Source organism: Cibotium barometz, chromosome 44 (assembly GCF_041138505.1).
Source record: "Cibotium barometz isolate CiBa-2024 chromosome 44, ASM4113850v1, whole genome shotgun sequence".
Classification (NCBI taxonomy): Eukaryota; Viridiplantae; Streptophyta; class Polypodiopsida; order Cyatheales; family Cibotiaceae; genus Cibotium; species Cibotium barometz.
Genome location: NC_141089.1, coordinates 20,199,968 through 20,219,026, shown reverse-complemented (window position 1 = coordinate 20,219,026; position 19,059 = coordinate 20,199,968). Strand labels below are relative to the sequence as shown.

Sequence of the window (19,059 nt, the reverse complement as noted above, 5' to 3'; positions counted from 1 at the left end):
ACATGTGCAATGATGACACAAAGAAGTAGAGAGGAGAAGAGAAGAACTCTTCACCTAACCTACTCCTACTATTATATTAATAGGTAAATGAGTAATGACAATGAGTGGCAAAGATCCAGCTCTGCATGAACTAAAGCTTACTTTCCTCCTAATGAGTGGCAAAGATCCAACTCTGCATAAACTAAAGCTTACTTTCCTCCTTTGTATATTAATGGAAAACGTTGAATTGGAGGTGTAATTGGCTAATCCAATGTCATGATTGCGTGCCAATGTTTAAGAATGACCCAAACTTGGCATGCCCCTATATAGGGATTTTGATAGCAAGTCGAATTCCTTTCAAGCTAGCCCTTTTCGTGCCATTAAAAGTCATTATTATCAAAAATGTCATAAAATGTGTTCATATTCTTGTCTTGGCCAACCCTTTTCGAGCCATACAAAGTCATTAAAAATGTCATAAAATGTGTTCATATTGTGCCCAATACTTATCCCGACCATTGGCCCATGTGCTAGTCACCTCTAGCACCTTTAGGGTTTTAAATTTGCTCCAAATTGCCCATATGCAGCCTCTATCTTTGTGGTTGCAAGGAATAATTATGTCTGTGAGCACCAGATAAAGTGTACATTTGGTACTATCCTTCTATTCAGCCACGCCATTTTGGAATGGTGTATAGCACACAATCAACTATCTTCAAATACCATGCTCGTTGCCAAATTTCTCAAAAGATGTTGAGGTGCACCACCTCTATCGAATCTTTAGATTTTGACTCTATGCCCTAACTTTTCACTTCAAACTTCCATTCTTTGCACACATGAAAAGCTTCACTCTTCTTTTTACCTAAGTTTTTCTCTGGAGAAATCATCAATAAACAAAAGAAAATAAACAGCCCCACTAAGAGACTCAGTTCTCTTCACACCATAAAATGTACCAACTCCAAGGGTTTCTTGGCTTGCTAGGTAGCCCTCCCTCTTGCTTGCTCATCATGCAAGCTTGGCACACTATTTCAAGCAACACACAAACACAAACAGAGTAGTTGATTGGCTAAATTCACTGATTAAGATACAAAAAACTGGATAAACCCGCTGGCAGCTCACTGAAACTTGGATTAAGACTTCCAAACAAATCTAACACAGCAGGAAGATACACCAATGGTTCCCAAAAATTAACAATCCACACGAGTACTCACAAAGTTTCAAATCATCAACTCCATCATGCATAGCATATTCAAAACTACTGTTCTCAACGCTTAACAAATATACCAATGGTTCCCAAACTTAACAAAAACAATCATCATGAGAGTCTGGTCAAGAAGCTTCAAATCATCAATTCCATCATGCATAGCATACTCAAAACTATCGTGCTCAATGCTTCACAAAGCCTGCAATGCTGTAAAAAATTATATGATTCCAAATGTGAGACTGCTGTGCAGCTAATATTTTTGTCAGTAGGCCTTTGCCTGGGAAGCCATCATACCATGCTCCCACGAGGAGATGACACCTAACTATTTATAGAACCACTGTAAACTTTTAAGTAGAGTACTTACATAAATTGGGCAGCTTTTTAAGAGCCAAGAACCAATTAGGCATTCATGCCAAGACAAAAAGCCTGCCAATTTCTTGAACCATCCTCTTAGCCTGCTATTGAAAAGCTTGTGAACTATTTTCTGCGTAACATGTTAAAGAAGATTGACTGTTTTATGCCACCATTATACTGAGAACTTAGCTATTTCAAATTCCACCAACCTTACGTGAATGACCTCCCAGTCTCTCTCCCTTCTACCTCACCCTTCCTGCAGCTTGCAGATAGATATCAAACGCCCTTGCTTGAGTGTCTACCCTAACATCACGCGCTTCCTTCCCCGCAAACGAACTGCAACCAAGAGAATGCAAGGGTTAAAAACAAAAGCAAAGCCTCCAACACAAGAATGACCACAACTTTAACTTCAATTAGCAACAGGAACCTTGGGACATTTGAAAGTTCTGATGCAAAAACTTGCAACCATGCATGACTGAAAGCAAAACAGAAGTATTGTGGCCCAGCTGCCCAAGTATTGTTGCCCTGCTAATCCTATTCAAACACAACTGGCTCCAAAAATCCCAAGCTCACACACATAAAGAGCCAATCAAACACATGGAATGCACATGTCCAAATAATTAGACAATCATAGTTCATAACATACATTTAGCAAATGCATACCCATTCGGGTATGTAAGAATGTTTCAAGTATGTTTCAGGCTTGGGCCGAGTAACATACGTGACCAATATAATACCTCATAGAAAGGACGAGATTTAGACAAATAGATACAAATATACATTGTGAACTCAAGCTCTCCAAGTTCCATTATAAAAACTTACAAAGTTACAACTTACAAGTTACATAAATGCTCATTGCTTACCCAAGGGTCAAGCCTCAAGGCTGAATAGCAAAAACTAGATAAATCAAAACATGTCATCGTTACCAGCGCAGCAGAGAGAGAGAGAGAGAGAGAGAGAGAGAGAGAGAGAGAGAGGCGGTGCATTCACAGGATGGAAACTCCACGAATCTACAGAAGCCAAAGCATCTATAGAGCTGCAAAAATCAAATCATGGAGGTAAATTTGGGGTTTTTATGACTTTCTGAAAATCGTACTTAATCGAAGCATTAATCTCAAATCCCCCAACATTTCTCAAAATTGAGGGCAGGTATCAAGCATCGGAGAGTTGCTATAGCCTCCTATAGCATCAGATTTGAAAAGCCCTAATTTTGGGAAACCCTAAATTTTTTGAAGCATAAGATGGATGGAATCGCCCCCCCACACAGCCGCTTCAGTTTTAGCTTGAACAGCCGGGATTCCATCTCTTTGTATCTGCATAGCCTGTCCAGAGTCAGCTCCTCATGCCATATCGCTTCCTTGCCTCCAGGGAGCTGCTATTCTGCATTGCTGGCAGATGGGACACCTTGCTAGAGCCTGTCCCCACCAGGAGGGTTCCTCCAGTGGTGCCAAACACATCCCCCCCCCCCCCCCCCCCACACGCGGCGCCGCGCAATTCCCAGTTCAGCTCCTCATAGGAGGGTGGGGGGGATACCAACCCCCAGACATCAGAGCACTAAGGCCCGGCCTCGGTGGATCCCAGTGCAGGAGAGTGGCAGACCGCTGGCCCGAGTTGGAACCACCATCAGACTTCCACAGCAGAGTGGCACCGCCAAGCGCGCCAAGCTGGCAGGCCACAAGAGGATACGGTTTTGTCAAAGATCCATTACAAGCATTTATCCCAGCAGCCCCCAATGATGATGCCCCCCCACCATTACCCTTGAGGAACCCACCGCCAGCCCCCCCTTTCTAGAGACCGTTGCCTCGTCACGATCCCGCTCTAGGCATCCAGATTCCCGCAAAGCCCTCTGACCTGTCAGAGCCTTCGGCGGACCCGACCTCGCAGCCCCTAGCCCCTCCTCCTTAGCAGGTGAACCCTTACTTCCCCAGCCCCCCTCCTCAGCCCTCTTCCCCCCCACCAGCCCTCCCCTCAGCCCCCGTCTTCTGCTCCGACTTTCCCCCGTGCAGTCCCTCAGCCCCAACTTCATCGGGGAAACCCACCCCCCCCCCACCCCTTTCCCCTTCCGCCTCACCGGAGCACTCCGACCGCCCTCCGGCCATGCTTGACCCGGCGAGGAGGCAGCAAGCTAATTCGGTTCACTGTAGCCTATTTTATCCATCATTCCACGGAGCCGGTAGAGATGACCATCGATGCCTGTACAAGCCCTAACCTGTCCAGACCGATTTTATGTAGATGAGTGGGCTTGTGGACGTGGTGGCATGATTGCTATTCTGGCAAGCACTACTTTCTCCAATCACACGTATCATTCTATCCCTGGGTTCATCCCTAGAGGACCCAGGGAGGCTCGATAGACATTTGAGCATCCGGATCCCTGACAGCCTCATTCCAGACTCCGAGATATGCAGCAGGATAGAGGAGATCTGAGAGTCTGGATTTTAACTGAGGTTCAGCCACAGGCACCTTGGACATAGGCCTCAGAGATCGGCAATTTATTATAGGAGGCAGCGTAAAGTAGATTGGCTTCCGAGAGCAGGAGAGGAGCATCCGTCGGAATCTCGCCTCCCTGCAGTGGCTCCTAGAGAGTACACCAGATAGCCCGTGGATTGAGGCCCAGTAGGCTGCAGTCCGTACAAGTCTTAGTTCCATCGAGGAGCGGAGGGTGGAGCACAGATACCATGCTTTTGGACCCACGCAAGAGACACAATCACTGAGGATTTCTTCGAGATAGCAGGTCCACACACACGGAGGGATGGTATCCGCAAATTGCGAGGCTAGGATGGATCAATTGTTGCAAATCCCCCCCATGTGAGAGCAAGTGCCACAAATTTCTTCCGCTCTATCCTCCTGGGTGCCCCCATATCCTCACAGGTACTGAATGCACGTGGGCAAAAGAAAGGTGGTTCCTCCCGCTCTCTCAACTTTCCTGTTGACTCCCTTTATTGCGGAGGAGCTTGCGGAGGCTCTCATGGCACTCCCTAGGGGCAAATAATGGGCTTCTAGTTTCCTTGTTTCTCCAACACTCTGCACTAGGATCTCATGGAAGGTGGCTTCAAAGCTTCCTTCAATGAGATTATGGTTACGGGAGCCCTGCCGGAGAGGCTATCAGAAGGATTGATCCCTTTGATTCCCAAGGAGGGTGGTGACAAATTGGAGATTCGGCAATGGAAACCCACCTAGGGACCGCCTACAAAATTCTAGCCGAAGGCCATCAGCAAGCGAGTGGAGCCTTTCCTCCACGGTTTGATCCGTGGCATGCAGATTCGTTTCATCCAGGCAGGATTTGAGCATCCTAGGACAACAGCTTCACTTCTGGGAGGCGACCGCTTCGGCCAGGTTAAGGCAACAGGATCTGATTGTTCTCCTCCTTGATTTTGAGAAAGCCTATGACAGAGTGGATTGAGGCTTTCTGGAGGGGATGATGTGCACGATGGGATTCCCTGAGGAGTGGGTCCAAGGTGTTTCTCGGCTCTGATCCGCTTCACACAGCCACGTAGGTTCTCATCCAGGGAGCCAAAGGCGACAGATTTCCGCTCTCACTCAATCTGGCAGGCTCTCCACTAGCACCTTATCTATTTATGTTTGTAGCCGAGGCCATGAGTAGTTTTATCTCCGCTCAAGAGACAAGGCTACAGGGGTTGCGCCATCCCATCCGCATGCCAAGTGGAGCTACTTCATTCCGAGTTCATTGATGACATAGCAATATACTTGTCCGGAGATGAGGGAAACCTCTAGAGATTTGCTGAGGCGATAGAAACTTTCTACCATGCATCTGGAGCGCAAATCAACTGGCGCAAGTCATGTGGATTTTGGGTTGGCTCATTGCCCACCCCATTTTGGTGTCCAATTGAGGCTTTTCAGTGAATCCCGAGGGGCGCTATAACTCGCGGCGGTGAGTGCCAGGGCCTTTGACACACTTGTTGATACCATCAATGCATATTAAAACATTTAAACATGGCCACAGCCTTAACACATATCCATCATCACTTTGCATAAAACATAAAGCTGGACAAAGCATCCACAAATGCTAAAAATGGAGCTTGCACGTGTGACACCGCATAGAGGCCGGAATGGGCCCACCCCCCCCCCCTTGGAGTATTTTATTACCCAAGGAGAATAATATCATGTACAAGCTTTGAGGGCCTTACTCTCTCCACGGGAGGTGCCGGATTATCCATATACAAATGCCATAACACAGCCCAACACGAGGCAACCAAGCCGGAACATAGGCTGTAGAAATGCCGAGCCAACAATATGATCCATATACCTCCATGTGGGTACTGATTCTTCCCCAAAAACCATGGGTCTTCATGCAATAGAGTTGGTACAGCAAGTACAACTCTCCATTCAGCCGGTACAGTAGGTACAATGACTAGTACAACCGATACACTGGCTGGTACAGCAGGTACAAGGACTGGTACAGTTGGTACGGTGGCTGGTACAGCATGTACAACAAGTACAAATGCTGGTACAGCATGTATAGTGACGAGTACAACAAGTACATTGCTGGTACAATAAGTACAATAGCTAGTACAACCGGTACAATGGATGGTACAGCAAGTACAATAAGTACAAGGATTGGTACAGTCAGTACAATGGCTAGTATAGCAGGTACAAAGGCTCGTACAACAAGTACAATGGCTAGAAATCATAATAAATGATTAAATACCCTTGGCTTCAGTATTTCTTCGCGATGGAAGCCTCCAAAACAATCCCCCAACAGCCGGTATTCTTCATGGGCAGCCTTCAAGAGAGAGAGAAAGAGAGTAGCCATCATTAGGGCAGCTTGTAGCGGTGGTAGAGGCTAGTGTGCAGCAAGAGAGCCTCTATTAATGAAGAGAGAGGACTCCAATTTATAGATTTGGGCCTCCCATGAGCTAAAACGGCAAGAGAAGGCTACAATGACAAGTGGAGAGCCACACAATAGCTGAAGTGACAAGTGTGAGGCCACTTGTCTCACTTTGATCCACTTTATAACAAATGTCAGGCCACTTGTCTCACTTTGGTCCAATTTCTTGCCACATGTCCCAATCTAAGAGATAGGTCCTTCCATAAACTCTCTCTAAAAATATCCCACCTGGTAGACATTCTATCATAGGCACTTTGCCAACTCTTGGTATCTGCTCAATTCCAGATGTAATGACGCGAACAGAATTTCCATCGGAGTCGGGCCAAAAATAGCAACTCTCCTAAATTTTAGGAGTGTGGTCCTTTGTATTCTAGGATAATCCCCCATTCCCAAAGCTTGTACTTTCCAAATATTTAGACATCCTGGAGTCCACCAAACCCCTTTCATACTGGGAAATGTCCAGGCTGGTGACATCCTCCTCAACTTCTTAAAAGTTGTCCGCAACTTTAAGCTTCAAGCCATATATTCAAGATATAATCATGTCCCATTAAGTGGGCGAGACGAGACAGTCTCAAAAATCCAATATATCTGAAGAATCCATGTCCCAGAGAAATCAGTGAGACTAAATAAGTCTCCATAATACCAATATCAAAATCATGTCCCAAAATAAATAGGCGAGAATTCCATGGAAGATATGCTAGACACAGGCACAAGAGCCAATTGTGTCTCAATCACTAATATCAATGAGATAATCATATGCCAATGAAAATCACCAACCAGGTGCTAAGACACTTAAATAAGTGCCATGCACAAGAAACTAGTGCCTCGCAAAGAAACATGTGTTGTGCACACAAACTAGTGCCATTCAAGAGCACAAACCATGGTGACAGAAAAGTTGGTTCTTCATAATTCTGGCAATCCTTTCTCCCAATCCCAACAGTTCCCATGTTCTCCCATACAATCCCAACTCTGATCAACAAGCATGGTGTGGAAACAATGAAACACTCACTCCACAATCACAATACGAATCCACGTGTATGGTGAAGTGTTCATTGAATTACCCTCTCACATCCCAACATGAATCCACATGCATGGTGAGATGAACAATGAACCTCTTGGCCTCTGTGTTAACGAGGAGATTACAAAGCCTTTTATAACAGAAGCTGGTACAAACATCGGGCAGAGAACCCAACTCAACACAAAAAAAAATGAAGTGGGCTAAAAAGCCCAGTCGGTATCTATCTCTGCAAGAGATATAAGTCTTTATCAAGTGCTGCCATAGAAGTCTCCATCTTCTCTGGTTCTTCCTCCTCTGAGTCTGCATCTTCTATCACCAATTGTGCATGGTTCTTTTCTTGTTCCTTGGCCATTTTCGAAGCACTTATCTTTACTATGGCATAGCTTTCTACACACCTCATTGCCTTGCCTTTGAATTTGCTTCTTTGTTTTGAGAATTCCATGTCGAGGACCACTGTATTTTGGTCCTCTGAGAGCTACTACCATGCTGTCATAAGTCATCTCTCTAGACACTCTTAAGTGTAGAGAGGACTTCCTTGAACCTATCTATGTTCTCGAGACTAGAGAAGAGGACAACCTTCTTGTCATCTCATCAATGTTGGCAGTGAGGACAGCATGTTGTTGTAATAAAGAACCAATAGTGCTCAAGTGTTCTTGAAGTGAGTGATGCTCCTTCATTTTTAATGTTTAGTATTTTTGTTTCAAGAACACTTTTGAATTATTAATCTTATTGCCAAATAGATTTTCCAACTTGTTTCATACCTCCTTTGCAATTTTGTCGAAGTCGATGTGATGTATTAAATTATCTGCAAGCACCAGGCTAATATGGGCAAGTGCTTTGTCATTGCGGTCCACCCATGCCTTGACTTCTCAAGTCCCTCGGGCTTCTCATCTGTCCCTTTCACTTGTTGCTTTAGCTAAGCTATGGAGTAAGGCCATGGCTATGGAGCAGCAGACATTGGTAGAGAGAAAAAGAGAGAGAAAATGAAATGAAATGAAATGAAATGATATAATATATTAACATCTTCAGAAGGCCAAAATGACCTATGAGACCAAAAAGGTTAGAGAGAGAGAGAGAGAGAGAGAGAGAGAGAGAGAGTTAGAGGGAAGACAATGCTCAAGAGAGAGTGATTCAAGACTAAATGATGTGATAGTTGCTTGATTATTTCAATGAAAGTACATGTACCTTTATAGGTTTACAAAGGTTGCCTCCTTACATCATTGCTTATGTCACTCACACACAAATATCAAGACCTTGATTCCCAACATCGCTTTGTTCCATAGACCATCTCTCATGAGTATAAGCCTCACTTTGGTTTGCCATGCTAGAAAATTTGCTCTAGAGAATTTCTTGAAGGTGATGGCTGATCTAGGCACATCCATGATGAGTAAACTTTTTTTGTGGCTGTAAATGCAGGTTAGAGAATTGCTGGCTAGACCCAGCTGTCACAGTGGCATAAGAAGAGACCTGACAGTAGGTAAAGTCAACACCTTGGAAGAGGCCTCTCAGAGTGGGAGTAGACTAGGGTGACTAGCAGCAAAGGCGAGGAGGACACATTGTGCGGGTGAGCAGAGAGAACCGGCTCCCACAGAAGCTCTAGGCATAGTCGATGGCGGCAGACAGTCGCGGTGCAGGTGAACAGAGAGAACTGGCGGGAGAGAATGTAATAATGCTCTAAAGAGAGATGATTTGCACGACTCAATGAGTATTGTATATAATTTGAAGTACACAAAGTATAAGCTTTTATAGGTTGCAAACCACACACATATGGGGACATGACACATGGCAGATAAGAGGGTGTTCACACACATATACGCACACTTACACATACAAGAGGTGTTCACACCTATACAAACACATATAGATGGTTACACACATCCTTACAGGTACAGAGGGTGGACATACAAGACACAAGAGACTCCAAAATACCCAACAAACCAGGGCCTTTAATGAATTTGGTAACCCCTTAATCACGCATAACAATCTTATGCAAAGTGTTTGAAGCCAGGGAATAAAAGTGGACCAAATCTGAATCCCACGTTAATTTCCTGCTTTTACATGTCCGAGGCACCCCAAATGTTAATAACCAGCTCTTTACTCATGGAGTGCCGAAACAATAAAATGTCCAAGCTAATTAAAATGAGTTGAATCCCTTAAAAATAAACTTTTTATAAGTGAGTTGGACTTCCCAAATTCTTGGGTGCTTCCCACACAAACGAAGTCCTGCATAGCCATTGTCTCTATCCAATGTCCTGTCCTGGGCACCATAACCATGTTCCGTCTTGTATTGGAAAATCCCCCATTCCCAAAGCTTGTACAACCATGATCCTTTCGGCATCTTGGAGTCCACCAGAGCCCGTTCACATATGAAAGCAAGGAAATATCCAAGAAAGTGACACAGGGAGTGGACCAGAGGTGGACAAGAAAGCACAAGCAGCAATGAGACACTGAAACAGGCCCCCGAGGAAGAAAGAAATAAGGGGGAGATAGTGTGGGCTGCTGTTACATACAAGGTTGGGTCTTTCACTCCATCCCCATAGAAGCTGAAGTAATGGGAAGAGAATCCCTCTTTCTTCTCTGCTTTACATTCATGCTTCTTATTGCTTGTAATGTGTCTTCTTGTACACAGAAATTATTGGAGATAAGAATACCTTTACTTGCATGAGGATACATGTGTGTGCTGCAAGCTTGCATGAGAATATGCACGTCCGTGGTGCACAAAATTGATTATGCATCTATGGCTCTAAGAAGTAGAGAGGGGGGATTACCTTGTGCTAGTTTGTTCACAGTAGAGCTCCAAAGCTTTGATGATTTTTTGTAAGCTGCAAGGATGAGTTCCATCTGCAAGTATGAAGGCAAGGTTGTGTGCCCACCGTTCAAGACACCCAGGAAGAGGGGAAAGGAGAGGGACTAAACATTATTCTGAACCTACCAACAAGACAAAAAAACCAGGATTGGCTGCAAATAAAGAGGAATGTGCAACTTACAACATCACCAGAAGACGAATGCAGTGACGACAGAGCTCTCTCCAGCACGTACAAATCGACTGCTTTGTCCTCCGAGAGTGCAGATGTAAAACTGAGCCCAAAGTCAATCATTACCTGGTTGTACAAACAGCAAAGTAGCTTTATCAAACCGTAAACAAGTATCACTGCTACCTAACATTGCAAATTGATGCTGCTACGTACATATAGAACCCATCATTTGAAGCATTAAGATCCACAGATGAAGAGGAAGGTAGGGATTCTCCCAAGATAAATATACTTTATTTGAGGAAGGGGTTGGCCGTTCCAGCTCATTGTGTGTCTCTTGTCAATTCAGCAAATTACTTCTTGTATTTGAGCAAGTGTCCATCAAATCTTAGTGTATTTAAGTGTATTGATTAGCATTGTGTTCAACCAAGTTACATTGGTATCAGAGCATACGGTTCTCTTTCACTTCTATCGTGAGAGACGATCACCGTGAACACTAGCTATCTCTACACTTAGAACATTATGGACAGCCATACAATGAATGTTGGAGATGCTAACGCAAGAGGCAGGGACAATGAAATGCATGCCTCCAATGCTTTACAGGATGAGCAAGCTCATGTGGTGCACAATAGAGAAATGAATATGTAGGACAGCCGTCCCGTGGCAAAGAGAAGATGCAAGAAGAAGACTCCATAGTCTTGAGGGCTGAACTTACTCGTATGCAAGCTCTTCTCCATGCACAACAAGAAGAATTGAATCTCTACCGCCGCGAGGATCCATTGGTACATGACCATTTGAAGGCCAAGAAAGCTGAATCTTATATGGATCATGCAATGGCAATGATTGCTCAAGAGTTGCACATGCAACCGAGGGATGCAGCACGTGCATACTTGGCTCGTACCGAGAATGCCTATGCAAAAAAGGCAAACATCCCACATGTCTTGAAATCCCCACAGGTGCTCGAACAAGAACTTATGTCTAAGAGGATGAATCTCCATGCTATGGGAGAGGAACAATTAGTGACTTCAAGCCATGTAGGAATACCTTATGTAGCCCGTGATAGATACAATGTTTATGGTAGTGGTCAAAATGTATGTCAAATGCCATTGCCGGCTGAAAATGTGCATGCACAACACATGCAACATAGGCTGAAATTTTCTCTTAGTGCAAGTATTCCGCGTATCTCTCATGCCACTCATGCCTTCGAGTGTGCTCGTGAGGGAGAAGCTATGGCTGAAAATGTATCAATGCATGGTGAGGAGCCAGCCATGCCTCATGCTTACAGGGCACATGTAATGGACTTCGGATGTGGAGAACTCACAAGCAAGCCCCCCGTCTTATACTAAAAGGTCAAGTAGGTTACTTGCTTTTGGGTTTTTCCCCTAAAAAACTAATGTGCTTTGAGCAATAAAAGAACCCACATGTGCTTTTAGGTTGACTTATAGCTTTCCCCCCTCTTTTAGATGAAAGCCATAGATTATTTTAGTTTAAAAAAAACTATTTGCTTTTCCCCTTTTAGAAAAACAATGCTGCTTTTTTCCTGTTTGCCGGCCTGTTTTCCTCTACTGCCTGCACAGAATTCTTTCCTTTGTGCACACCTTCAGGATGCTGCCCCCAACTCTGCGCACCTTTGTTGCTGCTCACCCCCTACTGTGCACCAAGTCTGGCTGCTTCTTTAGGCGGCTGCAACAGTGTGCCCTGCTGGTGGCTGCCCAGGGCTGGCTGGGCTAGCCTGGCTACTACACAAGACAGCTGCCTAGGGCTGGCTGCCCTGTGGCCTGGCCGCGCCATCCTCCACTTGCTAACAACCCTCCAGCATAACACACATACAACATCGCTCTTCTCATCTCCCAGCCACCAATAAGAAAAAATTAATTTGCGAAAACCTACCCAACTCCTATTTCTTATGTGGTATACAAGGCCACTTTCCTAAAAAGTATCATGGCAGATAAGCGCCCAAAAAGAGAAAAAGAAGGGTCAGACTTCTCCTTCCCATGACACTCCTCCTCCCCCAAGGAGAAGGGTAATGAAGATTGTCTCTATCACCGAAGGGAGGAAAGCAAGCACTCCCCATATCCAACCCATTTTTACATAGATCAGATTCAATGTCCTAGAAAATCATCAAGAAATCCAAGAGAACCCTCAACCCCCATTTGGGAAAGAGAATGTCCCCATTCTAAAAAATGAGGTAGATAAGCTAGATTTTTATACCCCAGATAAAGAAAAGGCCACTAATAAGGATTTTATACCCCAGACAAAGAAAAGGCCATTGAAATGGATGAAGATAGAGATGAGGTGGTCCCCCTTCTTCATACAAACTAGGCAGAAAGCCCAACTAGCTAAGCCCAAAAAGCCTACTACCTCTCAAGAGCAACTTAAAAGAAGCTTTCCCAAGGTGGGTATTGCTTCCCCCTCCTGACTTCAACATAATCAAGTGCCCAACTACTGCCAAAAAGGCACCACGGACTCCATGTCTTAAGGGATGGAGGGACTCCACGTATGGGGGAGGGAGAGTACCGCTTATTAGGAGTTCTAGGAGGCAACAGACCCAAACCAGTGCCCTGGACATCCTTCCACCAGACTCAATAAATAGAGTCCTTAGCGTATAGCCCAGTTGGTAAGGAGTTTTTAAGTCCCAAGGCAGGCTGCATCTGTTCAAACATCGATGGCTGTAGTTGTTGGACCCATCGCAAAATAACAATACAAAAAGGGGTCTCCTACCCCTCATTCAAGCATTTACCAACTAGAGCACTTCAAGCAGACAGAATTTGTGTCCTTGGTAGTGGAGGGTTGACAAGTAGCTGGTTGTAATAATTGTTCCAAGTAATGTCTCTTTTGTTTCAATATTTAAGTACAAAAATTGTATCATAGGCCATGCAATGTCACGCCCTTAAATGCCTCTCTTTTTTCAGCTTTTTCCTTCTTTTCTTTTGGGTTTCAAAGGAAGGGGAAGGGCCAAGGCCATTAAAACCCAGTGCGGTGGCATGTTCTGTAATGCCCCCATTGTGTTTGCCTCCCCATGAGACTTTTCTAGCATTGCCTCATTCGTTTGCATGGAATCATTTTATCCACATACATGTGTGTGCTTTCATGGGTCACTCCCAAGAACACATGATTCCTTGTGTGCTTTCATGGGTCACTCCCAAGCACACATGATTCCTTGCATAGGCATAAGTGTTGGGCTCAACCTACACCCTTGTGTTTGCAATGGTTAGGTTTACCTTCCCAAGCTAGCTAACCCTACACATGATCTGATTCCCTCTCTTTGACAACCAAATCTCTCCAAGCAGTTTAAGGAGCCCGATGAGACATGTAACAAAGAAGCACTCCACAGAGCCAATTCTTTTTTACTTATGAATGACACGCACCAGGTCCTTTGTCTCGGTATGAATCAGCATGTTGGAAGTTGTTAAGTCGCCATGTATTAGCCCACCGTCATGTAGTCGAGCTATGGCTACACCTATCTTGGTTGCAATCTCCTCCACCTTGCCACCTGGGGAAAACCAACCTCAATCCTTTAATGCAAGAGCTAGAGAAACGTGAGGAAAAGAAAAACATAAACAAAAGGCATACTGGACTTGGAAGCAACCAGAGCTAGGAAGTGGATCTGCTTGTAGTAGAATGTCTTTGACAGACATGCCCTCTATATATTCGAATGTTATGGTGTGTAAAACAGAATCTACCGCAAAAAGGACCGGGGTGGCGACCCCAAGCCTACGAGCCTTTGCAACACTCCTAGCTTCCTGAAAATAATTCATTATTTTGCTCTTAAAACCATTAAATAAATTTATTACAGCTTCAAAAAGAACAGCTTCAAAAAAGAACACAATTTGACAAGAAAAGGTGTCTTTAGAAATCATTTACAACACCCAATTAATCATTAAATAGGCAAAGATCATGTGATGGTGCAATACAAAATCTAATATCAAAAGAATCCTTTAAAATTGTGTGCTATACACACACATGTATATAGTTTGCCAAATAAGCATGTGTTTCTTACCCCATAGAGGCGCTTCTGTGTGATTTTGGAGTCTAAGATGGGGTGCCTGTACTTCTTGCAGAAGCGCTCTTTCACAACGGCTTTTCTGCCCATGAAGCTACTCTCGTACACACGCTGAGTGCACACAAGACCAAAAAATGGGCAATTTAAATCTCTCTCTCTCTCTCTCTCTCTCTCTCTCTCTCTCTCTCTCACACACACACACACACATATGAAACACAAAAGAAAGTAGAAGGGCACTCACAGCCTCAGCCCCTTGCTTTATGAGCTTCCCTGGCGCAGCGTTCTTGCTCTCAGCCACAATCTCCGTCGTCACAGCCTCCATCGTAGCCTGTGTATTATTCCTAGTTTAGAGGGGTTTTCACTTTTACAGGGTATTAGTTCCGGCCCCAAAAAATAAATAAATAAATTACTAATAATAATAATACCCTAAAATAAGCAACCAAAACATTTTTTTAGGTGCATTGATTAATTAAACTTAACTTGAGAGGATTCGAAGTGATTACTTTCCAAGCAGCTTACGTTTTTTTGGGTTTTTAAGCCTTCTATCTAATGTCTTCTTAATCTCCCAAAAATAGCAACTTCTAGAGTTTTTGTTGGTTTGCGACCGTAAGTGTCGCTCTTTTGTCCATCTCACTTTGCCCTAGAGGAGTTCTCAATGAGTGAGTCTGATTTATCATGTAGGCTAGAAGTCCTCGATCTAGAGCACCACGACCCTCCATCTGCCAGAGACAAATCCAAGAGATTCTCCCACCGATATGACATGCTCCATCATTGAGGCCTGACATTCCCTCCGCCATAATTCTAGCCAACGCGGGTCTCATCATTAGCTAATCACAACCTTTCTCACTCTACATAGTATCATCTGTAGATTACATGTACGTACATTAGTTGAACAATCTCACTTTACACACTAGACACAGTATCATCCTACTGATTAGATGGCATATCTTACTTTACACAATATGATCTCTGGATTTAGATGCACTTTACATGGTATCATCTATTGATTACATGTATGTACACTAGTGTTAGTTTTCTTTTTACCTTTTCCTTCAATTTTCCATGGCTCGGTATGTCCATGGTACCGTTGTATCACTTTTGGTATTATTTACTTTCTTTCTTTGTCAAAGGACTTTCATCGTTGGTGTTATTTACTTTCTTTCTTTCTCAAATGACTTTCATCATTGGTCTCTCTAGGAATAGCATCTCTCTCTCTCTCTCTCTCTCTCTCTCTCTCTCTCTCTCTCGGAGTAGGCAAGGGAAGGATGTGGTAGTGGTTGGGATGTACTAAGAAGTAAGGTCCTTAACCTTAGGCATGAATTAATGCCCAAGCATTGATTAATGCAAATAATAAAATCTTGGGTAAATATGTTACCAAATAAGCCACCAAAAGGTGGTTTTTTCATTAAATAATTAAATACATCAGAGGCAAACTACGTGGTTACATGTTATTTACAATAAGGTTCACGTTTCTTTCTTTGGTACCTGTGATAAGCAACTATAACCACATGTCTTAAATGCATACAATCTCAACTTACATTATTATGGCAAATTCCTCTCGTTGCTTTTTATCGTTTTTTGTTTTCTTATTATTGAAGCAAGTTTTCTCTGTATCTTTGCTGTGGAAAGGTGGCTCTTTTGACCAGTCCGAGAACAACAAAGGCAAGAAAGTGGAGTTTGGTGCTTCAATTTACAACATTGTTTTCTCCTTGTTAAAGACATGTCCTCGTTTCCCTAACAACAAGACCAAGTCAAGAAAGTGGAGCTTGGTGCTTCAGTTCACAATACTAGTTTCTCCTTGTTAAATACATGTCCCCATTTCCCTAACAACAAGACAAAAAATTTTAGAAGTTTCCATCACAGTAGGTATCAAGAAGATGAGGATATGGACTTTTTTGGGATCCCATATAAAATAGATTGTAATAAAGCCTTATTTTCCATGGAAAAGGGTAGGACCTTACATCATATGCACTTTCAAATGGTCATACAATTGATGTCAACCTCTTTAATAGTTATAGGTGACTTGTTAAAAGCCTACATGGCATGGGACATCTATAAGCCATCGGGTGGATGTGCAAAGGTTGAAGAATGCACATGTTAGCGATGTGTAGAGGTTAAAGGTAGATTAGTGATGTTAAGACATACTAGAATACACACATTCAAGGGGATGGTAGGGTATTGCATGAAAGATCTCCATAAACCTCATTTTAAGTTTTATTACATATTAGTGATGTTAAGGCAAACTAGAATACACACATTAAAGGGGATGGTAGGGTATTGCATGAAAGATCTCCATAAACCTCATTTTAAGTTTTATTACAGATTAGTGATGTTAAGGTAGACTAGAATACACACATTAAAGGGGATGGTAGGGTATTGCATGAAAGGTCTCCGTAAACCTCGTTTTTAGTTTTTTACTCATAATGTTTATGTCACGTAGATTGTAATGCCTGTGACCGATGGCAGACCGGCGGATGGCCATGGCCGGGGTTCAGTGGGAGAGGACGCCCATGCGGAGTCATGGGCGGCCAGGCTAGTGTGGACGGCAGGCCACACACTATATAGCCTGGGGGATGAGGGGCAATCCTCATTCTTCCTCTATGGCTGGGTGGTGAGCCAGAGGCCGTCCCCTCTCGTGGTAACGCCCGTAGTGGCGTTACGTATACCTAACACTGGTATCAGAGCGTGGTTCGATGGGGTCGTCAGAGTCCGCGCGCGACCGGGGGACCGGAGCCCACTCGATGGTTTTCAACCATTCATCTTCTCACCCTTATCTCCACAATGGAGTGTGTGGAGGGAGGCGGCCAAGACATTTGGAAGGGAAGAACTCTCTCTCTCTCTCTCTCTCTCTCTCTCTCTCTCTCTCTCTCTCTCTCTCTCTCTCTCTCTCTCTCTCTCTCTCTCCCCGTCACACACAGCAACGCAGGTAAGCAATTTTTGTTTTGTTTTTTTTTCTCTGCGTTGAAATTGTCTACCAAAGACTTCGTTAATGCTTGTGTGTGGGGGGGGCGGACACCAGCCCCACTGTCTGCGGAAGAGATTCGTTGAAGCTTGTGCGTGGGGGGGGCGAAGGCCAGCCCAGGCCCGTTGAAATGCCAGACCAACCGGCGTTGTGTGTGGGGAGGGCGAAGGCCAGCCCAGGCCCGTTGAAATGCCAGACCAACCGGCGTTGTGTGTGGGGAGGGCGAAGGCCAGCCCAGGCCCGTTGCTGAAATGCGACGTGTGTAGAGGGGGGGGGCGACTTGCTGACCCTTTGCCTGTGAGACCCGGCCTGCGTGGCCAGCCAGGCCATACCCGGCCTGCATGGCCAGCCAAGGGCGGCCAACCAGGGGGAGGCCAGCCAGCGACGGCGGCGACCAGCCAGGGACAGCCAACCAGGGGCGACGGCGGCCAGCCATTAGCGGCCACCAGCGAGAGGAGAAGAAATTTTTTTTTATTTTTTTAATATATATTTCATTATTCATTTTTAATAAAATTAAAAATGAACTAAACTCAAACAAATCCTCTCTCTCAGATGGGGAGGAGGGATAATCCCCGCAAGGGATAATCCCGGCAAGCCACAGCCTCTCGATCATTTTTATTTTTGTTATGAAGACTCTGGGAGCGTAGCCACTCCAGATTTCAATTTCCACTTTTGCGAACGTCGTCTTGCTAGAGTTAAAGTTTTTGTTCGGACAAATTTGTGTTTGTTTTGTAGTGACAAACAAATGTGTTCTTCTGTAGACACACCTTCTCTGCAGTGTCACCACTCAGGTCTAGTCCGGAGTGACTTGGTCCTAGTTCGAAGTGAATTGAGGGTAGCACATGTGGTGATCACACATTTGGTTCAGAGAGACTAAATTTAAGCTGAGCATAGACTTAGTATTGACCATCAAAGTCACGTAGTTTGGCTATAGTGTAAATCTAAAACTGCGGTGTGTTTTACTTGGGCTAAGAGGACCGGCAATGGCGTCAATTGTGCCCAAATTAGACAAAGTGCTTATCACGAGAAATCAAGGTAAGCCTAATTGAGCCGTAGTGCTCATAACCCTTCACAATCTTTTAACAGTTGCTAGAAGATTGTGATAAACTTTGGCAAATAAGAACCATGTACAAGCGTAGTCTTGATGTGGTTATGCCTTATGTCCAAACAAGTTGCTTACTGTTTGTAGCAACAAGAGAGCCTTGGCCCGTAGAGGCAAGCTGGCCCTTGTTGGTAGTAACAAAATAGTGTCACTACTTGGGCCTAGAGAGTAGTGACTAGTTTGATTTAGTCACATAGATTGCCTTGTAAAAGTAATCCCTAAGGTGTGTATTACTTGGGATAAAGGGGCTAGCAGTGCTACTAGCAGTACTCAATTGAATGGTTTATCTAGGAGTACTAATCTAAGGGATTAGCATACGCCTAGAGATCATACAATCTGTATCCCTTGGAAAGAGAATTATACCCCACAAATATAAGCTTGCGCGATTTGGAGTCAAGCTTCCCAATAATAGCAGATTTAGGATTGATTTGTAGAAATCAAAGGTAAATCTGAAGGGGTATAGTCTTGAGATGTAATGCTCAATGCCCTTATAGAAGTTGATCGACGAAGAGAACTGTTCTTAAAATTACTAGCATGGTTTTCTCTTCTTTTTATTGCCATGCGTCGACATCCCTTTGCTCGAGAGTTTGTGGTGATCTTTCGAGGGGGAAAAGAGCCTTTTTAT

General features: G+C 44.2%; 1 protein-coding gene across 2 annotated transcripts; it reads right to left on the bottom strand.

Annotated features, from left to right (window-relative positions):
* Positions 1-1,382: 1,382 nt before the first annotated feature.
* LOC147613048 (Protein kinase superfamily protein) lies at positions 1,383-14,797 on the bottom strand. 2 transcript variants are annotated; one of them, XR_015263343.1, is made up of 8 exons: positions 14,612-14,797; positions 14,368-14,481; positions 13,957-14,110; positions 13,736-13,860; positions 10,383-10,496; positions 10,164-10,236; positions 1,746-1,867; positions 1,526-1,661 (listed from the first exon to the last, which is right to left on the bottom strand). XR_015263343.1 is itself a non-coding variant. In XM_086782345.1 (7 exons), the coding sequence occupies exons 1-7, from the start codon at positions 14,690-14,692 to the stop codon at positions 1,830-1,832; spliced, it is 699 nt and encodes a 232-aa protein (XP_086638471.1). In that variant the 5' UTR covers positions 14,693-14,797; the 3' UTR covers positions 1,383-1,829. The 2 variants fall into 2 exon arrangements, 1 of the variants encoding a protein (XP_086638471.1); XM_086782345.1 differs by having other exon boundaries at positions 1,383-1,867.
* Between the last annotated feature and the right edge of the window lie 4,262 nt (positions 14,798-19,059).

Excerpts from the sequence above, each read along its gene's own strand:
- LOC147613048 (XM_086782345.1), bottom strand. The coding sequence starts at position 14,692 with ATGGAGGCTGTGACGACGGAGATTGTGGCTGAGAGCAAGAACGCTGCG. Across the intron at positions 13,861-13,956 it reads AGATCCACTTCCTAGCTCTG|GTGGCAAGGTGGAGGAGATT; the intron begins GTTGCTTCCAAG and ends GGTTTTCCCCAG. Across the intron at positions 10,497-13,735 it reads ATACCGAGACAAAGGACCTG|GTAATGATTGACTTTGGGCT; the intron begins GTGCGTGTCATT and ends TTGTACAACCAG.